Source organism: Bubalus kerabau, chromosome X (genome assembly GCF_029407905.1).
Source record: "Bubalus kerabau isolate K-KA32 ecotype Philippines breed swamp buffalo chromosome X, PCC_UOA_SB_1v2, whole genome shotgun sequence".
NCBI classification, from domain to species: domain Eukaryota; kingdom Metazoa; phylum Chordata; class Mammalia; order Artiodactyla; family Bovidae; genus Bubalus; species Bubalus kerabau.
In genome coordinates this window covers 67,286,835-67,309,347 of record NC_073647.1, presented here as the reverse complement: position 1 = coordinate 67,309,347, position 22,513 = coordinate 67,286,835, and the positions used below count along the sequence as shown (strand labels likewise).

The following is a 22,513-nucleotide window of genomic DNA, read 5'->3' as shown; positions in this document are numbered from 1 at the left end:
AGTGAGCTCAGCAGTAGTCACTACTGTTCTCTTCTTTATTATTGTTATAGGAGTATCTACAAAACATTGCTTATAACCAAACAGCAATTTTACCAAACAGAGAAAAGTCCTATGTGTACACTGCTAATTTTGAAGCAATGTGATATAAAGTGTATTGGGAGCCATGAAAAAAAGAGGGAGCTACAAAAAGAATACTGATACACACCAGACAGATCAACAGAAGCATTCGGCCAGCCCACAGATACATGAGAAGTAATAAATAATTGCTGCTTTAATTCACTAAATTCTGAAATAATTTACAATGCAACCATCACTAAATGATATATATTATGAAAAATTCAAGTTTATCACAGTTGCAATTGATTTGAAAGCCTTGATTTATCAAAATTAATCATTTTAAGTAAGACTTTCCATCAACATTCTACACTTGCATGGGTTAGAAGAATTAAGAAACTGTAACTACACCACCCAGTAAGCATCAAACCACTATTTATGTGTGAAAAACACCAATGTGCTCTTAATATAATGGAAGTGTGAGGAGATATGCCCACCTATAACTCAAAATTCATGTCTTATATGAGTTGTATTCATTCTCCCTAAAATCCTATGCTGATGTCCTCAACACTAGTACCTGACGTGTGATTGTTTATGGAGGTAAAATCTATCCTAGAGGAATAAAGTTCAGCTGTATTCATTAGGATGCCCCCTAATCCAAAATGACCTGTAGCTATGTAAAAAGAGGAAACGTGGACACAGAGACTCTCACATAGGAAGGAAACTGAACAAAGGTAGGGGTCTCTTTGCCACTTTGACAAGAAAAGGCGAGAAGACTGGAACAGATGCTTTCTTCATACCACTCTGAAGGAACCAAATCAGCTGTCATCTTGATTTGGACTTCTCACCTGCAGAAATGTGAGACCTTAATTATGTGCAGTTCAAGTAAACCAATCTCAGGCATTTTGTACATTAGCCCAGGTAACTAATATGATATTATTAAATCTCCACAATTAGACTCATTCAAGCAATTCAGCAAAGACAGTGCAGGCAAAGAATGGCACGGGATACCATCCCTGTTACCAAAGCTGAACATCCAGGAAGGGATGTACTCCATGGACACGGGAAAACAGGCTTGAACTTCAGACAATGAACATTTTGAACAATGGCTGTGGCTCACTCAGGCTGGTCCCTGATTGGCTAATTCAGAGCAGAGTGGCCTTTGCACTTCTCTGACTGGACGTCCCACTCTCAGAGGGTAATATCACTAGGGTTGTCATTTTCAAAACTTGAAGAGTAAAGCCTGGACAAGAAAAGGGACAGGTTACCTGAACAAGTTAGAGTAGACCATTCAGTTAGAATAAGATTTTTCCAAGTAGATTAGAATCTGTAATATTTTTTTTCCTTACAAGGATTTAGTTATTCATTCACTGTTTTTGAATCCGCACTTCAAATGAATTGCATAACACAGGTAATGGAGAAAAGAGTTTCAGTGAGGTATATTTGACCTATCAATACTATTTTCCATGCATTGATAATTATAATTTGTTGATTAAGCAGGGAAGGTTTTCCCTCATTTCCTCTTCACAGTAAACCACACCATTGGGTGTGGGCACTAGCTGCCCTTCTTTCCAAAAGGGCCCACTAAAGTGTATAATCAGGATCGCTACTCCCCCTTCCACCTTCAACAACAATAACAAAATTCCAATTTTCTTTTCTTCTTTCTAGATTTCTTAAGTGTTGTCCTCCCTTACGCTCCCAGTCTTCACTCTCTAGACCAATTATGCTGCATCTGTAACATCTTTCAAAACTGATCCTATTGCATTTCTGTATTTACAAACACAAAATACACAAAGCACGATAGCAGTGTCTTAGTGAACTGGCACAGTACCCCAGTTCCTTCCCCATTAATCTCCAGTCTGATTTTCATAGAAAGGCTATTATCCCTTGAGCTCTGGTCACTCAACCACACTTGGAGTCAACAGCTGTGGCTCACGGGCTGCCAGTCCCCCATTGGCTGTACCAGTGGAGATAGATGCTTGGAATGTTTTCTCTGGACTCCCTCTGATGGATATAAAATTGCACGTCATGAAAGTTTGTGTTTTAAAGATCAAAAGATTCTCTGCTAGAAAATAACTGATTAGATACATCTGTATGAATTTCTAAAACAATTTCAAAACCTAGGGAATTACAAAATTGAAATGTGTGTGAAATTTTTGTTTTGCCATTTCTGTACTATATATCCACCCCCATTCATATATTTAAATGTTTGATTAACAAGGAAATAAATAAATAAACTGGGATATGTGGGACAAGTATACTAGAGGTAGTGGATGGGTGTATCAGTATATCAGTTTCTTCACTTTATCTATTGCATATCACACATGAAATGCTTCTGAAGAATTCCATAATACACATTGGGAGAACGAGAATAAAATGGGAAATTAAAATACTAGGAAAATAATTTATTTTTTTATTTTTTTTTACATTTTTATTTTTTTTTAATTTTATTTTATTTTTAAACTTTACATAATTGTATTAGTTTTGCCAAATATCAAAATGAATCCGCCACAGGTATACATGTGTTCCCCATCCTGAATCCTCCTCCCTCCTCCCTCCCCATAAAACTCTATCATGAAAGACCTAGAGAAGACGCTATAACTGGGATCAAGGCAAGGTTGGAATTTTGTATTTCCTCCTCGCTTTTCTCTCATTGTTTGGCTGAGAGTGACATCCTTCACAGATTTCCACATCCAAATCCTGTCGTACTGAAAAGTTTGTTTTAACTTAAAAATTTTTATGGATGTATTTGTGAGTTACAATATTCTATTTGTTCAGGTTTACAACTTAGTGATTCAATTGTTTTATATATAATACTCTGTTCACATTTATTAATAAATAATTGTTGTATTTCTCTGAGCTGTACAGCATATATTTGTTGCTTATTTTAAAGTTCAAAATGAGTAGTATAAAATAAAATGAAATATTAAGTTCTAATGAAAACCATACTAAATTACAAAGGACTGAAATCGCAGAGTGCTTTATCTCTCTCCAAGGATGTAGTAAGCTTGAAATCAATCTTTTAAAAAAAAGGATAGGAAAATCACCAACTACTTTGAGATTCAGCAATATACCTATAGGGAAAAAAATGTCAATGCACCAAGAAGAAAACACAATGGACATTAAATTCAGTAAGTATTTTCTTAAGCATTAGCAGTCAAATACTTGAGGTAGAAAAAGGAGTCATCTTATTTCTCTTAATTGCTGAACATCCTCCTCTTTTACCGATGCAAAGAGCTAGAGACATGTCCCACAACAAGAATTGGATGCATCTGTATGTGCTAAGCCTCTTGAGTCATGTCGGACTCTTTGCGACCCCATGGACTGGAGCCCACTAGGGTCCTCTGTTCATGGGGCTTATCCATGCAAGAATACTGGAGTGGGTTTCCATGCCCTCCTCCAGGGAACCTTCTCCACCTAGGGATCAAACCCGGGGCTCCTGTGTCTCCTGCATTGCAGGCAGGTTTTTTACCACTGATGCCAACTGCGAAGCCCCAAGAAATGGATGCCGGCATGCTAGGTCGTTTGAGTCGTTTCTGACTCTTTCAGACCCTATGGATTGTAGCCCACCAGGCTCCTCTGTCCATGGGATTTTCCAGGCAAGAATACTGGAGTGGGTTGCCATGCCCTCTTCCAGGGGATCTTTCTGACCCAGGGATCGAACCTGCCATTCCTGCAACTCCTGCATTGTAGGCAGATTCTTTACCGCTGAGCCACCCGGGAAGCACACACTGCTCTTTATTGGTTGCAAACCCAATGGATGGAGGAGCCTGGTAGGCTGTAGTCCATGGGGTCGCTAGGAGTCGGACACGACTGAGCGACTTCACTTTCACTTTTCACTCTCATGCTTTGGAGAAGGAAATGGCAACCCACTCCAGTGTTCTTGCCTGGAGAATTCCAGGGACCGGGGAGCCTGGTGGGCTGCCGTCTGTGGGGTCGCACAGAGTTGGACACGACTGAAGCAACTTAGCAGCAGTAGCAGCAGCAGCATACCCCGTATAAAAATCCCTAGATGATACCTAAATATAGGTGGGAGAATGAAAATGAAAAAGGCCAATGAAACTTTTAGGGAAAGAATTTTGACCATAAAGATCCTTAAAATCGCTGACTGAGAAACCACGAATAGAAATAACCATTTAGGAAAGCGACGAGTTGCAATACGTTAAGAAAATAGTACACGGTTTTCCATCGAACAAATGGCACAACCAACTGTTATTGAAGCAAACTTGATGAGGTTTTTAATGTTTTCCTTGGGATGGAAATGTTTTAAAGATGGAAAGTAGGGCTTACGTAAAGAACCCAGAGTGGATGGACGTGGCTCTTTATCACTACAGGTCTTTTCCCTTCGAGTGGTTCTGATAAGAGTCTTTGGTTTGCGATGTTGCAGTGGTCATGAGGCAGTTCACCTGTGGGTGTTGTATCTGATGACCGACTTGGTGGCCTCGGACACTGCGTACTTGCCGATCTCCCCAGGCAAGAGAAGACGCACAGCTCTCTGGATGTCTCCACTCGTGATGGTGCAGTGCTTGTTGGAGTGGGCCAGGCTCCCGGCCTCTTCCGCGATCTGCTCAAACATATCCTTCACAAACGAATCCAGGACGTTCATGGCCTCGTGAGAGAGACTCAGGCCGGTGTGCACTTGCCTCAGCACCCTGGGGAAATAGGTGGCGAAGCTTGCAAAGTTGTCCTGATGGCAGCGGCGGCCCTTAGCTGTCTTCCGTTTCACCTTCTTTGGCTTAGCATCATAGGGCTCCGGTTCGGAGGGCTCCGATTCTGAGGTTTCTGTTTCAGAGGGCTCTATTTTGGAGGTTCCAGCTTCGTTGGTGCCAGGGTCTTCCTCAGATTTGTCAGAGGATGGTTGAGCCATGTCGGAGCCACCAGTCCCCACTACTCAGAGGAAAGGACATGCGGGGGTTGAAGGCAGTTTGCGGAGTTTATAGGCCCTGCTCGCCCTGACGTCACAAACACTGTCCATATCTGATTGGATAAAATGCAGGACAGGAGGCCTGTTACTATGGCAGCCCATGCCACGTGACACTGGATGCTCCACCCCCAACTCCCACCGCCCCTCCCCCACGTTTAACCACACAGTCAGTCAAACTCAGTGGTATCTTTAAACTTTCCACGACTTCCACCAGAAAAATCTTTGAACACTGCCCCGTGAAGGAGACAGTTATCTATTCACCTCAGCTGATTTATGTCTACTATTGATGCATGCGAAGTTTCAAAGATGTCACCAAAGTCATCTAAGTTGAAAAATGTAATAATCAGTTAGAGCTTCCTGAAAGAGTCTGACTGACCTCCATAACTCAAGCTCTTTCAGACATCAGAGTGACTCAGGTCACTTGGTAGACATTTTACTCCAACACAGAATCTTTTCCTTCTGATTGACCTACAGTCCCATGAGCAGAAACTCCTGACTTCCTCAGCAGAGTGCTCCTGAAAATCATAGGAATTAGTTGACCAGCTATTATCTCCAAAACTTATCAAAGCCAATGATCACTATGAAGAGAATGACAAAATCCCATTTGCCAAATACAGAACACAAACAGAAATAGGAATACTTACTAAAAATATTTAACATTTTGCAAATTTTAAATTGTTTTCTTAAACATTATTTAGGTCCCCCAAATACCACACCATCTGGAATTGATTAATGATTTATAGTGGTTATTTCTCAAAAAATGATCACTCTTATTGCTGAAAAACCACCAGAGTGAGAGAAAAAGAATAAAAAGAGAGAGAGATAAAACACCTAGGAATAAAGGTACCTAAGGTGGTGAAAGACCTGTACTTAGAAAGAATAAGACCCTGATCAAAGAAATTGAAGCTAATACAAACAGAAGGAAAGGCTTACCTTGTTTATGGATTGGAAGAATTGATATTCTTTAAAAAACCATGCTATCAAAGGCAATCCACATATTCAATGCAATTCCTATGAAAATATCAGGGCACTTTCCACAGTACTAAAACAAACAATTTTAAATTTTGTATGGAAAGATGAAAGACCCTGAATCGCCAAAACAATCTTAAGGAAGAAGACCAGAACTAGAGGAATCGGGTTCCCTGATTTCAGACTATAACAGAAAACTACAGTAATCCAATCAGTGTAATACTGGCACAAAAATAGACACATGGATCCGTGGAACAGGAGAGCCCAGAAATAAACCTATGGGCTTGTGGTCAATTCTGTTCAGTTCAGTCTCTCAGTCACGTGTGACCCCATGGACGACAGCATGCCAGGCTTCCCTGTCCATCACCAACTCTCAGAACTTACTCAAACTCATGTCCATCAAGTCTGTGATGCCATCCAACCATTTTATCCTCTGTCTTCCCTTTCTCTCCTGCCTTCGATCTTTCCCAGCTCCAGGGGCTTTTCCAAGGAGTCAGTTCTTCACATCATGTCAGAAGTATTGGAGTTTCAGCTTCAGCATCAGTCCTTCCAATGAATATTCAGGACTGATTTCCTTTAGGATTGACTGGTTGGATATCCTTGCAGTCCATGATCAATTAATCTGCAATTTAAAAAGGCAAGAATGTACAAATGGAGAGAAGACAGTCTCTTCAATAAGCGGTGCTTGGATAATTGGATAGCTACATTCAATAAAGTAAAATTAGAACAGTCTCTAGCAGCATATACAAAAATAAACTTAAAATTGACTGAAGACCTAAATATAATACATATATTGTATTTTAAGAATCCATTAGCTATTTTAATGAGCTGTGTTTCTTTCACATTTGTAAATTCAGAAATTAAATGAACACAGCAGTTATATGAGAAAAAAAAAAAAAAAACCCACTGAAAACAACCACAATTGGATTTTGAGGGGATAACTGGGACCTCAAAAGTCTCTGATACACAGGAAATCTAGGATGGAGTTGGGAAAAACAGAGTTTGATGTTGAAGATTGGAAGGAGGAGTAACACTAGTAATTATTCACTTGAGTTGATGATTGAGGAAATAAGAGAGCCCAGTGAGCAATCACCTTGCAATGTTGTGGTTCACTGTAAAAGCAAAATAAGGGAAATGGCTTCACGGCTTAAATAACAATTGCCGGTCTCAACTCACAAATGACGGTGTTGATAGGATAGGCATACTCCATTCAGAAACCTTCTCAACAGTACCATTGTTTATGGATTCACATAAAAAAAGGACTCCGACACAGCATAGAAGTTAAGTGCAACAGAAAATTCAGGGGAAAAAAACCCATTTCACGCTTCCTAGAATCACAAGTTTCTACCCTAATGCGTTCAGATGATCTAATGTCATTCTTTTTCAGCCCTCATTCTCTTGTTTTTGAAGTGGAAAACCTTCATGATTTGCAACTTAACATCATAGGGATGGTGAGAGCCTTCATGCAGTCAGAGAAGCTAAAAAGTTCATGTTGACTCCATGTCAGCCAAGGAGGGACTCGAACTGGTAGCCGCAGTCACTGAACCACTCTACAGTGAGGTTTTCCTGACTGAACCAATAACTGTCTTCCTGGGGTGTTCAGGTCTGGTGACAGCAGGTAACAAGTTTGATTATTTATCTACTTTGACAGTAGGGTAACAAGCACGATTATCTACTTTATAGTTGGTCTTATAAAACTAATCAAGGTCATTTATATATAAGGATTAGGAAATGGCCTGGTAGTAAAGAATCCACCGCAATGCAGGAGACCTAGGTTTAATCCCTGGGTCTGGAAGATTCCCTGGAGTAGGAAATGGAAACCCACTCCGGTATTCTTGACTGGAAAATTCCATGGACAGAGGAGCCTGGTAGGCTACAATCCATGGGGTCACAAAGAGTCGAACATGACTGAGCGATTAACACGTTCAACACTTTCTCAAGTATTCTAGAGCTCCTGTACAAAATGCTAGTGATTAGGTCACCTAAACAACATTCGTTTATTGTCTCATACTTGTGGAGGTTCTAAGTCCAAATCAAGGTTTCATCTGGGTTGATCTTATGCAAGGTGTGAAGCTTCTCCTTGGCCTGCAGATAACTGAAATCCCCCTATACCTGTCCACATTTTCTTTCCTATGTGTTATGTGTCTGTGTCTGATTTTCCCTTATTATATGGATATAACTCCTTTAGATTAAGACCTACTCTAATGAACATATTTGAACTTGTTTACTTGGTAAATACTCATCTCCAAATATGATCACATACGAATATGAGTGTTTATGGCATAGATACATTAATTTTAGAGGCACAAATTCAACCCATAGGAGATATGTATTTTGAACTAAACATGGGAATATTTCCTGCCTCTTCCATCTTATTAAGAGAACACTGGTGACCACTTATGAGAAACAAGGTGGCCCCACCCCAGTCATTTTCACAATTCTGTGAATGTTTAGTAATTTCATTTTAGTATTTTATTTCTTTTTCTCTCTGTGAGCGAGAAGATAGTGTGTCATTTTCAATTGTTACAAAGGAGTCTTTACACCTACAGTTGTAATTATTTCCTATTGGGTAGGATATAACAGGAGAAGGCAATGGCACCCCACTCCAGTACTCTTGCCTGGGAAATCTCATGGACGGAGGAGCCTGGTAGGCTGCAGTCCATGGGTCGCAAAGAGTCGGACACGACTGAGCGGCTTCACTTTCACTTTTCACTTTCATGCACTGGAGAAGGAAATGGCAACCCACTCCAGGATTCTTGCCTGGAGAATCCCAGGGACAGAGGAGCCTAGTGGGCTGCCGTCTGTGGGGTCACACAGAGTCGGACACGCCTGACGCGACTTAGCAGCAGCAGTAGCAGGATATAAGAACCTGTAAATACACCACTCTGAGCCAAAGATTGACATGAAATTCTGATAATCCACGAAATCAAACTTTTCCTGAGCCCTTCAGGAAAAGGACAGGGCTCTACATGACAGAAAAAACCAAAAGCTTTCTTTAAACTGGCAGAACCTCATGAGATAAAGAAAAAGAATTTAGGTCCTGTGGCAAGATACTAGAGAGAGCCTCCCTGAGTAGTACAGGTGTGAAGTGGACAGTGCCTTTTCAAGAATGGGCAATGAAGGTCTGTATCTTTGGGTCCAATATAGAAGAACTCTGATGGGCTGTTATACCTCCAGGGCTCTCTTTGGTCACTGCAGTAAATATTTAGGAAATGTGAGTCCAATTATCAAGAATATTATTTAGCATTTTGTGGAAAATTAGAGAAATCTTATGAGAGAACTTTTAAAAAAGCATATAATTCCCAAGGAGACCAGGAAATTCTTCCACCAAAGCAATGGCAAGAAACTATCTCTAGGTGGGACCTTGAGATGACTGTAGACAATCTGAATATAATTTTGGAAATGAAAAGCTCATTTCAGAGCCATTGCATTTTTGAAAAGAGAACTGTGGACCCATAGGAAAAAGACATCATTTCACAGAATCATGTCATTTCTATTGTGCTCATTGTTGCTGCTTTCAATATCCCAGTGTTTACCCATATGACATACAAATGTTTTTCCACTCAATTCTTACACATTGTTATTATGTGAGAATTCCTGTCAGCAAACCTAACCCACTGGCATATTTTTATTGGTCTAGGTGTGTTTCACATGTAGTGAATCCAATAATCAAATACAGGCATTAGGAAACCGGTTTTACAACTGCATCATGTAGTCCATGAAGACAGAAGTGCATGGGTGAATGACACTTGACACCTAGGAAGGAGGGAGAGAGAAATGGGGTTCAGTGCTGAAGACCAAGAGAGGAAATGAGCATATATAATTGCTCACTTGACAGGGTGATTGAAGAAAACAGGCACCTAAAGAATAATCATGACCTAGCGGCGCTGGCTACTGCAAGCACAAATTAGGACAAGGGTTTTACTGCTTAAATAACAAACTATAAGTTTCAACCCTAGGGAAAGAGTTCAAATGTTTTTCAACATAATCTGTATGATAGAATTTATTGTAAAACATAAACGAGAGCTGAACCTCGTTCAGCAGAATACTGCAGAAATAACTGCAGTATTCCTCTAGACAGAGGCATTGTGAAATTCATCAATCTTTGAGAAGTGAAGATAAGCAGAAGTCATATAGCATGGTAGGTCTGATGCTTGAGCAGGTATTTTGTCATGCACCTGAGGGAAGTTTGTTTTAAGTAGGAGTAACATGCAAGGTTACTGTACTTGTGGAAGTAAATCGACTGGCTTATGTAATATATCCGTGTAATATAACTGTCTGAAAACTCGAGTCCTTTACCATATTCTGGTAGGTGAAGAGCATTACCCAGAGCCACATAGCTACTGAATTAGAACTGACACCAGGATCCAGGTGATTTCCTGAACCTCACTTCAGTGTCTGATCCATTATTATGCATGGTTTTGCCTTTGAGTGATTCTATCAGAGGATTACAGAAACCATGCTTCTCTTGATGAGCCTGCTTGGTAGGAAATATCTCGACATAAAAGAATGACCTCCAATGATCTCAAATCTCCCTCTGGAAAATAATTCAAGTGAAAAACACATAATGAAGTGTTTCCCTTAACCAAACTCCAACATCATGCAAGGGCAGCTTTTTATGCTTTTCCCTCTCCCTAATTTTTTTCCTCAAAACTGCCCCATTTATGGCTCTGTGGATATGCACTTTTCACAATTGAGAAGGCGGATTACAAATAAATGTCAGATATTAGAGGACCCAAAAAGAAGAGGGCCATGAGGTATATGAGAAAACTCTGTGTTCCTAAATCAGAAAAACTAGTTATTCAGGCCAGGTCTGTCTGAGTTCCTTTCACCAAGAAATCTGTACTTACATTCTCCATGCTGTCTACCTGCGTGTTTCTTTGTCTTCATAAATGGCCCTACAAGTGGGAGAGGATGTCTATAATGGTTAGAAATTTCAGTCCACTTTAGTGTGAAAGCTGTGGCATGCAGTATAAGATTCCACTAAATAGTAGGTGTCCCTCTCCTAGTAGGAAGTAAAGTAAACCAATCCAAAGAAATCACCATAGTATAGTGAACAAAACACTTATTTCTATAGCCTTACCCTGTGTATGACACCCAAAAATATCTCAAGAAGCTTGACTTTGATTTCAGTGGCTATTAGAGTCAGGAATATTGCTCGTCCCTGAGTACTCCTTCCAATAAGAAGTCTTGTCTGTTTCCCCCTCCTCTTGAGCTGATGAAGCCTTTGATTATTTTGAGCAATGAGTAAAAATGGTGGAAATTGTATTAGGCAATTTACCAGCCTAAGGTTTAAGAAGGAATGTCCTTCTGCCTTGCTGTTTGAGGACATAGAGCTACCATGGAAAGGGTTAGTCTGTCCTGCTAGACCTCCCCACAAGAAAAGAGGCCCCTTTCTGCACCAGGTATGTGTGTGAAGGCTGCCTGGAACTTTGCAGTGTAGCTTAGGTATCAGGTGCTTATCACTGAGTGGTCTTAGGATGGTTCATATTTTTAACAGATATTTACTTTTCACATTTGGAAATTGTGTTAAAAAATTTAAAATCTTCCCATTATAAATTGTAATATACCAAGTTATGTGAAACAGAATTTTAAATACTCAGATGTGCTTGAAAAGTGGCTCAAATCAATAGACAGCTGACACACACACATAATTCTAAATGATTAATTGACTGTACCCATAGTGGGAAAACTGGACTTTCTTTCTCATAAGAAAGGAAGGACCAAAGAAAATTCTAATTTTTGTCCTTAGCTATGGGTGAGGAATAAAATGTTGCTAAAGAATTTGTAACCAAAAGAGTGCCCTGATGTAGCTTTGGTATTCTAAGTAATACTATCAGCATGGCCCAAGTAATTTCTGTCTGCACATGTATGGCAAATGCAAATCTAATTGTGTCTAGCGGAGCTTAACCCTAATTGAGGCTTCTACAAGTATTCCTACAATTAAAGCCCCGGGGTCGGGAAGAGTCTGACAGGACAGGTCGGGAAGAGCGACTGAACTGAACTGAACTGAAACAAATACAACTCCGCCCTCCAAAATGACAGCATCAGTGTAAACAATAAACCAAGATGGAAACCTGTAAAGACTAATAATCAGATACGAAGTACAAGAAATGTACCTAACATATTTAAATAGATGATAAGATACATGAAACATGAGTAATAAATAGCTAATTATCAGAAGGCAAATAAGCTTTCTAGTACTGAACATCGTAACAGAAGAGTAAAGACATTTTAAACAGCTGAGACAGAAATGGAGAGAGAATATACGATCTAGAAGATACATGAAAGAAATACTACAAAATACTTCATAAAGAGAATAAAAGAATTAAATGGAGGTCAAGAAACCTAAGAAATGGACTAAGAAAATACATCTCCTCGGCCTACCAGAAGTGACAAACATTTCTTAGGAGTTCCTTTACCATAGTTGTTTTATCGAAAGTTTTCACTTTCATCTCAGGTTCAAAGGATTTGTTAACAAAACGAGCCACTCAGTATATACAAATAAACAATACACGTATTTATTAGAGAATTATCTAACTTACTTGCAATATACTAACATGAAAAAAGAGAGAGAAATAGGGCAGAGGATATATCGCCAAACTGGATTTTGCACAACATTCAGACTTAAACAACTCTGGGAAGCCACGTGACACAGCACATCTGGAGCCCCAATCGGGAAAAGGTCCCAGGTAGCCCGTCCACTCCATGGGTGAGACTTCAAAGAATGCAGTTCTGGGTTCCCTGCTTATAATCCCAGGCCACAAACTGATTATCATCTTCAATCTGTAAGCAAAACTGCAGCTGTGGCATGATGGTAATTTTTTCCAATACCGTTTGCTTTGTCCTGCAAAGCTCGGAAAGTTGCTAAATCCTGGAATGGTTGGCCAGACCTCCTCCAGGTACTTAACAAATTCCAAGATCCACTTCCTATCTATCAATTGTGTTTCTCTTCCTCACTCACAGCAGATGTGGCTGACACCCACAGCAGTAGTCAGGGCAGTGTCCAGGTTTGTCAGAAGCAAAGTCAGAGGCCTGTTCTGCTGTGTCTCTGAAGCCTAAACAAGAGTGTTTATTTAATTTCCCTAATAATAGTGTTTACTGGTGTAAATATCATGATTTTTCACATTGTCTCCAATGTCTTTTTCTCTGAATTAAGTTGTAAGGATGATAAGGTGTTTAGTGTGCAGGATATTTATGCACTCTCAATGCCCAAGGAAAGGATGGGAAGAAGACCAGTGTGGGCAGAGGAAGACATGCATATCCAATGCAGACGCTACACAATTATTTTCTGACCCCGTGCTGAATTCTGAAGGTAAAATGAGCCATTAAAGTCACTTCACACTGGCCCAACATAGTCAGATCTTTATAACGCCTCCTTGATCAGTCCTTGGAAGTGGGCCAACTCTAGAAGTACAAGGCATTGGACCAAGCAACTCTGTGCAGCTGAGGTACCCCTGAAGTGGCTTATGACTAAGGACTGGCAGTAGGTCTGTCCTTATTGTGGTGTTCTGAGTGGCCCATCTTTGAGTCTATCGAAGCCTTATACTTGGGCTACGAATGCAACATTACGTGGGTGGCTCTCACTACTTGCTTTCGGCTACCATTTGTTTATGAAAGGAGATTTGCTGTCACAGTCTTTGGCATGGCTCTGTAGACACTGTGGCTTTTTGTTTGCTATTATAATCTATATGCTAACTTTGTCTGTAGCCTTACTATGATGTGTCCAGGTGTGCTTCCTGAATCTATGGAAACATAGCCTTCCTAAATTCTGGAAAAGTATCAACTCTTTCTCCGTGAATATTATTATTCTAAAACTTAGCCAGGTTACCACTTCTGGCATGCCTACAAGATTCACTTAATTACTCCTTAGTCCATTTCTTAAGTCTCTTGGCATCTCTTTAATCTTTTACTTCATTTACCTTTCTATGAGGTATTCTATATAATTTCTTTCATCTATTTTCTAACACACCAATACACCCTCCAGCGGTGTATCATCTACTGTTTAAAATTTCTTGGAAGAAATGTATAAGAATACAATAATATTAGGGAAATTTAACATCCCACTTACAGCAATAGACAGATAGTTTAGATAGAAGGAGACCACAGTGGCCTTCAATGTCATGTTACTCCAGTTGGATGTAATAAACACAACATTCCATCCAAAAGCAGCAGAGTACACATTCTTTATAAGTGCACGTGGAACATCGTCCAGACTACACCACGTGCTATGCCACAAAAAACCCAAGTCTCAACAAACTTAAGAGAACAGAAATTGCACCAAGCATTTTCTGCAACCACACTGTATGAAATTAGAAAATAATTACATAAAGAAAAAGAAAAAGCCACAAACACATGCAGAGAAAAGAATATGATAGGAAAAAACCCATGGATCAGTGAAGAAATCAAAGAGGAAGTTAGAAAACACCTGGAGACAAATGAAAATAAACACACATCTTTCCAAAACCTATGGGATGCGGCAAAAGCAGTTCTAAGAGGACAGCTTATAGTCATACAGGCCTACCTCAAAAACCAAGGAACATCTCCAATGAAGAACCTAACCTACCACCTAAGGGAATTAGAAAAAGAACAAGCCAAGCCCAAGGTCAGCAGAAGGAAGGAAATAATAAAGATCAGAGAAGAAATCAATAAAATAGAGACAGGACATGTTTATGTTTAAAGTCACTCATCTTTGCGACCCCGTGGACTGTAGCCCACCAGGCTCCTCCATCCATGGGATTCCCCAGGCAAGAATACTGGAGTGGGTTGCCATTTCCTTCTCCAGGGGATCTTCCCAACCCAGGGATCGAACCCAGGTATCCCACACTACAGGTAGACGCTTTAACCTCTGAGCCACCAGGGAAGCCCGGAAGCAGTCATTTGAAAGGAGCCTGAGTCAGACTCACCTACTGATCTTGGAGTGTCTCCTGGAGATGTAGGGAGAAACTGGAGCTATCTCTGGGAACATAGATACTGCTGGTATCCATTTTGGAAAGCTTTTTCTACCACATGGACACTGGTGCTGGCAAGTATCCTTTTGACATCTTCCCCCTGGCTTATAAGTCTCAGGACCAAGCCTTGCTCCTGACCACCAGCCTATAGGCACTAGGATTGAATGTCTCACATCAGGTAACTGGCCAGGCAGAGACACAGGCCCATCCACCAGCATCCAGCGTGCCTTATGATGCCCTGAGCCCACAGGTGCCACTGGACACAAGCCTGTCCACCACAGTGCCTAGGATCTGTCCCACACATGAGAGCACAGGCACTAGACCTGGGACACCCAGGGTCCTGCAGCCAGAGCCCCAGGACCCAGCTCTGCCCACCATGGAGCTGCTAGTAGCCCTAGAACAGCCTGGGCCTCAGTCCCACCCACCAGCAGGTCAGCACCAGCTCTGAGATACCTTGGACTCCTCAGCCAGCTGTGCCAGGACCCAGCCCCACTCACCAGTGAACCAGCGTTAGGTTTTGGTTACACTAGAGCTTGCAGCCAGCTCTATTGGGAAAGGGCTCCATCCAACAGAAGGTGGAATCTAGATCTAGGCTGCTTTTGGATCCTGTCCAGCAGCTGCTTGAGTACCTTTGTCTGTGAGGCAGCCCCAAGGGCTTGTCATTGAACAGATGTTGATGTGCCATGGATGAGATGCACACTCAGGGTTGCTGTCCAATCTGGGTTACCAAAATTGTTACCAACCAAACTTGGGTCTGCAATACTGCACATAGTAAAGCCAATCTGCTGACCCCAGTGGATTTTCTTTTAAATGTCATAAGAAATAGAAGGTGAAAAATTAGAATTGGATAAATCTGAGCATATAGGAATAGTAAGTTCAGAATTCAGGGATCTGGAGAAGTAAACGGATATTTTTGTACTATTTTTGGTTTCTCATTTATGTATATTAAATAATTCTGAATACGGGGTATGTTGAAAGAAGTTTCATTGAGGTAACTTTGATTTTTCTTGTCAGTTTTTTCACTTTACTTGTTCACCATTTCCCACATAAAAATTCTGGATTATTGTGCCGTATCTCTTAGAGAGTTAGAGAATAAAAGAGGTAAATAAAATGATAATGACCCTAGAGATCACCAGAAAGGCTGAAACAGGAATTATTTCTTGAACTTTCAAATTCAGCTATTTCTGTAAAGTGTTTCAATGAACACGCTTTACAATGAATTCTATAATACAGACAAAGTTGAACAAAGTTTGAATGGGGTATGCTTGTCGAATTAACACTATTTTCCTAAGGTTGGAACTTATAGTTTCTTATTTAAGCTGTAAAGCCCTTGCTCTAATTTGAATTTTCAGTAGCTAACACTGTTAGACCATGATTAGTCTTTAGGTGTCTGCGTTCCTCAATCACCCTCTAAAGTGAAAAACAACATATTCTCATTTCCCCTCCAGGCCTTTACCATCGAACCCCATTTTCCCTCCCTCCTTCCTAGAGGTCATGTGTGTCACTCACCCTTGCATTTCTGCTTCATGGCCCGTATGGTGCAGTTGTAGCACTGGTTTCTTAATGCCTGTATTGGTTATTGGATTCACTGAATGGAAAGCACACCTAGCACACACACAAAAAATCCTGGTTCATTCACAGGAATTCACACATAGTTTATATTTCTGACCAGCATGCCAGAAAAGTTCTGAAAAATATTTGTATATCATGTGGGCAGACACTGAGATACTGAAGCAGCAACAATGAACACAACAGAAATTATGTCATTTTGTAAAACGCTAGTTTTCTTATGGGTCCACAGTCCTGTTTTGAATCTGTGATGGCTCTGCAGTGAGCTTTTCACTCCCAAAACTATATGCTGCTTGTTTAAGACCATGTCAAGGTCCCATCCAGAAAAATTTAATTGCAGTTGATTTGATGGAAGTTTTTCCTGATATCACTGCGAACCATATCATTTTTTCTAATTCTTTCTTCAGATTTTCCTAGGGGATGTCCCTGGTGGTCCAGTGGCTGAGACTCTGCACTCCCAGGGAGGGGTCCTGGGTTCAATCCCGGATTGGGGAACTAGATCCTGCATGCCACAACTAAGACCTGATGCAGCCAAATGAACGAATATAAAAAATGGTTTTTCTAGTATTCCACAACATAATAAATAATAACCCTGATAAGGGGACTCCTTTATCCTAAATCTGGACTCCAATGATCCCGAGGAGCTCTGGAGTATGTAGCTATAGGCCTGGGAGTCCTAGATGCAGTATTCGCTTGCTGGTGGGAGGACTCATGGCCTGGGGGTGTCCTGAAGCTGGCCTCAGCCCATAGGTAGGTACAGCCAAATTCTAGTCCTCAGCACTGGCTGAGCAGCCCAAGTCATCCTTGCGGTCCTGGGGCAGGCACCAGCCAGCTTTGTTGTGGGATGGGTCCTGATATGGCAGGATGAACGGCTCTGATGGTTCTGGGGCTGGTGTCTCCCCACTGGTGGGTGGTGGTACCACCCTGACAGGTAGAGGTGGGTCCTGGGGTCTCTGGCTGCAGGTCCCATGGGTCACAGAGCTTGTGTCTTGGCCTGCTTGTGGGGAGGGTGAGGCCCAGGGATTCCCAGGACTAGCACAAACTCACTGATAGATGAAGATGGGTCCTGGGAACGTGGGCTGCATAGCCCTGAGTGTCCTGGAGCCGGTGTTTCAACCCATCGGTAAGCTGGACTCGGGTCCAGAGTATGATGGGATGGTGCCTACCCCTTGATGGGTGAGGTTGGTGCTGCAGCTAGTTCTAGACTACTGGTATGTGGGGCCAGGTCCTGGGGTGGCCAAAGCTGGGTTCCAGGGTAACTACAGGCTTCAGGGGTTTCAAGGTGGGTCTGTATCTCTGCCTGGGTTTTTGCTTGGCCTAAGGCATCCCAGTACTGGTGCTGATAGGCATGTTCATCAGGTCTGGGTTATAGCACGAATAAGCTAGAAGGAGGATTACAAAATGGTGCTCTAGCACCAGGGTCCACGTGGTAGAACCAGCTCCCCCAAATGGCTGCCACCTATGTCTATATCCCCATGGTGAGCTCCAGCTGCCTTCTACTTCTCCAGGAGGCTCTCCAAGATCAGCAGATGGGTTTAACCCAGGCTTCTTTCAAATTGCTGTTTCTGTCCTAGGTTCTCAAGCTTGTTAAGATTTTCTGTGCACCTTGTAAGGGTAGAGTCTCTATTTCCCACAGCCCTCTGGCTCTCCTGAAAGTGAGCCTTACCGACCTACAAAGCCAAGCATTCTGGGGGCTTATCTTCCTGGTACAGGGCCCCCAGTCTGGAAAGACTTATGTGGGCATGGACCACTTATTCCTTGAGGAAAACTTGAATTGTTGTTATACTCCCATTATGAGGTTGCCCACCTTAGAGTATGGGTTGACCATGTCTCCACCTCCTTAATCATGTCCCAAGTTTAATATTGTTTTCTTCATAATACTTAGATTCTAAAAATACTCCCAAAGCTAGAACTGGTGAACACCTATGGGTGGAAAATATATATTCACCTAATTCTCTAGGAAACCTCCTTAGGGACAGAAAAAATATAAATAAATGTGAAATAATTTAAAAACACAATCTTTTCAATAATCTTTGGTAATACATGCAAAAATATTTATACATGTAAGAATGTAAAATCATATAGAAATGAGCCAAATTATAGAAATGAATCCAACAAGGACTTAAGCAACAACTCAAGAAATGGAGGTCATCAGTGAGCTACCGTCGGCCAAATGGCAATCTTCCAAGGGTGCATCTGCTTAAACTTCCAAGGAAGAGTTAATTTTGCTTCGAACAAAATATTAATAGTTCCACATTGTGAAGGAAAGCATATTTTATTTCCAGAGATATAATATGATGCCGCCCGAGATAGATGGTCAAGGTGGAGTGTTTGACAAAATGCGGTCCACTGGAGAAGGAAATGGCGAGCCACTTCAGCACTCTTCCTTTGAGAACCCCACGAACAGGATGAAAAGGCAATAAGATATTACACTGAAAGATGAAACCCCCAGGTCAGTAGGGAATCCAATACATTACTGGAGAACAGCAGAAAAATAGCTCCAGAAAGAATGAAGAGGCTGAGCCAAAGTGGAAATGACACCCAGTTTTGGATGTGTCTGGTGGTGAAAGTAAAAGTCTGATGCTGCAAAAAACAATATTGCATAGGAACCTGAAAAGTTAGGTCCATGAATCTAGGTAAATTGTAAGTGGTCAAACAGGAGATGCCAAGGGTGAACATATTCATTTAGGAATCGGTGAATTAAAATGGACAAGAATGGGTGAATTTAATCCAGATGACCATTATATCTACTACTATGGGTCATCTGCATTAAATGGAGTAGCCCTCATAGTCAACAAAAGAGTCTGAAATGCAGTACCTGTGTGTAATTTCAAAAGCAACAGTGATCTCGGTTCATTCCAAGACAAACCATTCAATATCACAGTCATCCAGTCTATTCTCCAACTACTAATGCCTAAGAAGATGAAGTTGAATGGTTTTATAATGATCTACGAGACCTTTTATAAATAACCCCCCCGAAAAGGTGTCCTTTTCATCATAGGAGACTGGAATGCAAAAGCAGGAAGTCAAGAGATACCTGGAGTGACAGGCAAGTTTGGCCTTGGAGTACAAAATGAAGCATGGAAAAGGCTAACAGAGTTTTGGCCAAGAGAAGCCTTTAGCTTCTCTTCTTTTCTCAGCTATTTGTAAGGCCTCGTCAGACGACCATTTAGCCTTTTTGCGTTTCGTTTTCTTGGGGATGGTCTTGATCCCTGCCTCCTGTTCAATGTCACAAACTTCCGTTCATAGTTCTTCAGGCATTCTGTCTATCAGATCTAATCCCTTGAATTTATTTGTCACTTCTACTGTATACTTGTAAGGGATTTGATTTAGGTCACACCTGAATGGTCTAGTGGTTTTCCCTACTTTCTTCAATTTAAGTCTGAATTTGGCAATAAGGAGTTCATGATTTGAGCCACAGTCAGCTCCCAGTCTTGCTTATGCTGACTGTATACAGCTTCTCCATCTTTGACTGCAAAGAATATAATCAACCTGATTTTAGTATTGGCCATCTGGTGATGTCCATGTGTAGAGTCTTCGCTTGTGTTGTTGGAAGAGTGCGATTGGTATGACCAGTGCATTCTCTTGGCAAAACTCTGTTAGCCTTCGACCTGCTTCGTTTTGTACTCCAAGGCCAAATTTGCCTGTTACTCCATGTAGCCCTTACTTTTGCATTCCAGTGCATTATAAAGTAGAGACATCACGTTGTCAACAAAGGTCGGTCTAGTCAAAGCTACGGATTTTCTAGTAGTCATGTACAGATGTTAGATTTGGACCATAAAGAAGGCTGAGCACCAAAGAATTGATGCTTTCGAACTGTGCTGCTGGGGAAAACTCTTGAGAGTCCTTTAGACTGTAAGATCAAACCAGTCAATCCTAAATGAAATCAACACTGAATGTTCATTGGAAGGAGCGATGCTGAAACTGAAGTTCCGATACTTTGGCCACCTGATCTGAAGAGCCGAATCATTGGTAAAAACCCTGATACTGGGAAAGATTGAAGGCAAAAGGAGAAGGAGGTGGCAGAGAATGGAGATGGTTAGATGGCATCACCGACTCAATGGACATGAATTTGAGCATACTCTAGGAGATAGTAGAGGACAGATGAGCCTACCATGCTATTGTCCATGGGTCACAAGGAATCAGACTCAACTTAGCAACTGAACAACAACTCTAAGACCTGTGATTGTGTCACCTCACTGATATTTGAGCAGAAGTGACCCCCCAACCCCCTTTATGCTTAGGAACGTTTATGCTATTGCAGAGACCATAGTTTTCACGTTCTGTAAACCCACTGATTATTCGAGAATGTCACCTCTTAGAAGGGAGTGGTAAGGTAATACTCCAGGTTGCAAATAGCAACAGCATAATCCCCTTTAGTCAGAAAATATCTGAATATTAATACACCACAGTATGGATGCTTAGGCACTTAAATGCTAACATGTCTAATTGGTGGGATTATAGGTGATTGGTTCTTATAAATTTCAAGTGGTAAATGTATCATTTTAGGGCAGTGATCTGGGCTCATCTGTTTATATGTATTCCTGATTATATTAGTCAGCTAGGCTTGGCATAACAAAATACTGTAGACTAGGTGGCATAAACAACAGAAGTTCATTTTCTCACAGTTCTGGAGGCTAGAAGTGCCAAAATCAAGATCTAGCAGTGTCAGTTTCTGGAGAAACCTCTCTTTCTGTATTACTAGTGGTTATCTTCTTGTTGGGTCCTCACATGTAGGGGAACGATCTGGTATCTCTTCCTCTTCCGTATGGCCACAATCCTATCCAATTATGCCCCTGCCCCCATCTCAATTAATTACCTAAATACCCTATCTCCAGATCCAGTCACACTTGGGGTTAGGGCTCCAACATATTAATTTTTTGGAGGGGAGCCAATTCGGTTCATAGCACCTGTGCTCACCACAAACACCAAAAATACTTGGTTCATAAAACAGTGAATTCTGTTCAGGACAAGAACCAGGCCAGAAGTTCTGTGCTGCAGCTCATTCACAGGTATTAGATATCTGAGCTGATGCCCAATGAAAGATGTGATGTGCTTAGCAAAGCGGGTGTTAGCAAGAGACTCTTGTCCCTCCCCATCCAACCCCAGCCTTTCATGTCCCCTGACCTTAGTTGAAAAGCACTTTCCAAAAAGCAAGAAGAGTCCCCCTAAAATTCCAGCCCTTATACACCTTAGAAGATCAAGTCAGACCCTTTGTTTTCATTTCCTCATTTCTGAGACAAAGGGGCTAGTCTACGTGACCTCTTCTCCCAAGGCTCTCTATCTTTATAATTCCAACTTTCAGGAAAAGCACTTAGCATCCCTGTTGGGAGGCACATATACTGAATAATATCCTGCAAACTGAGATGGAACTTTGGGACCAAAAAAACAGAGGGAGCAATGCCACGGAGTGCAATTATGAAGTTCACTGTGGGTAAATCACATACAAGCACAAAGGATAGAGTCGACAGATAATTCAGAGGCATTCGAAGCTGCACTGCACACTGACTGCCAAAAAGGGTACAAAAGAATTTAATGGGACCAGAGCTAAAAGTAGAATCTGACCAACAAGACAGAAGCACAGGTGCAACAACTGGAATCGGGGCTCCTCCCCTCAGGGGTTTCATGACCATTAGCCATTTATGTCAGCAAAAGCACTCTTGCAGGTCTCACATCAGATGAAGGCAAGGGCAAAAGTTGATAGGGTACTCATCTGGCTTGGACTCACTTCTTGTAAATTAAGCTAAAGCTCAATCATGTGAAAAGAGGGGAGGTTAGGACTGTGTGAATTAAGATGGAACTGACAAAATGGAGTTGCTGTGGTTCAGCCACACAATCCCCAAGTCAGGACCCACTTCATCTGGACAGAAGGGGCCTTTCCTGAGAGCCAAATCTGCTAAAATAGCTTTCCTGCACTCATTTTGTTCGGCTGAAAAGTAGCCTTGTGTACTTTCATTCCTTAGAAGACCACCAGAAATGAACCACAGGAGCCCATGCTAAACATATTGGTTATATTATTATTTTGCTGCTTCATTAGAAGTGAAAA

General features: G+C 41.4%; 1 protein-coding gene across 1 annotated transcript; it reads right to left on the bottom strand.

Moving 5' to 3' along the window:
• Positions 1-4,264: 4,264 nt before the first annotated feature.
• Positions 4,265-5,016, bottom strand: LOC129638952 (late histone H2B.L4-like). The gene has a single exon (XM_055563723.1). The coding sequence runs from the start codon at positions 4,919-4,921 to the stop codon at positions 4,457-4,459; it is 465 nt and encodes a 154-aa protein (XP_055419698.1). The 5' UTR covers positions 4,922-5,016; the 3' UTR covers positions 4,265-4,456.
• Between the last annotated feature and the right edge of the window lie 17,497 nt (positions 5,017-22,513).

Bases quoted from the DNA above. Each gene is read 5' to 3' on its own strand.
- LOC129638952 (XM_055563723.1), bottom strand. From the start codon at position 4,921: ATGGCTCAACCATCCTCTGACAAATCTGAGGAAGACCCTGGCACCAAC.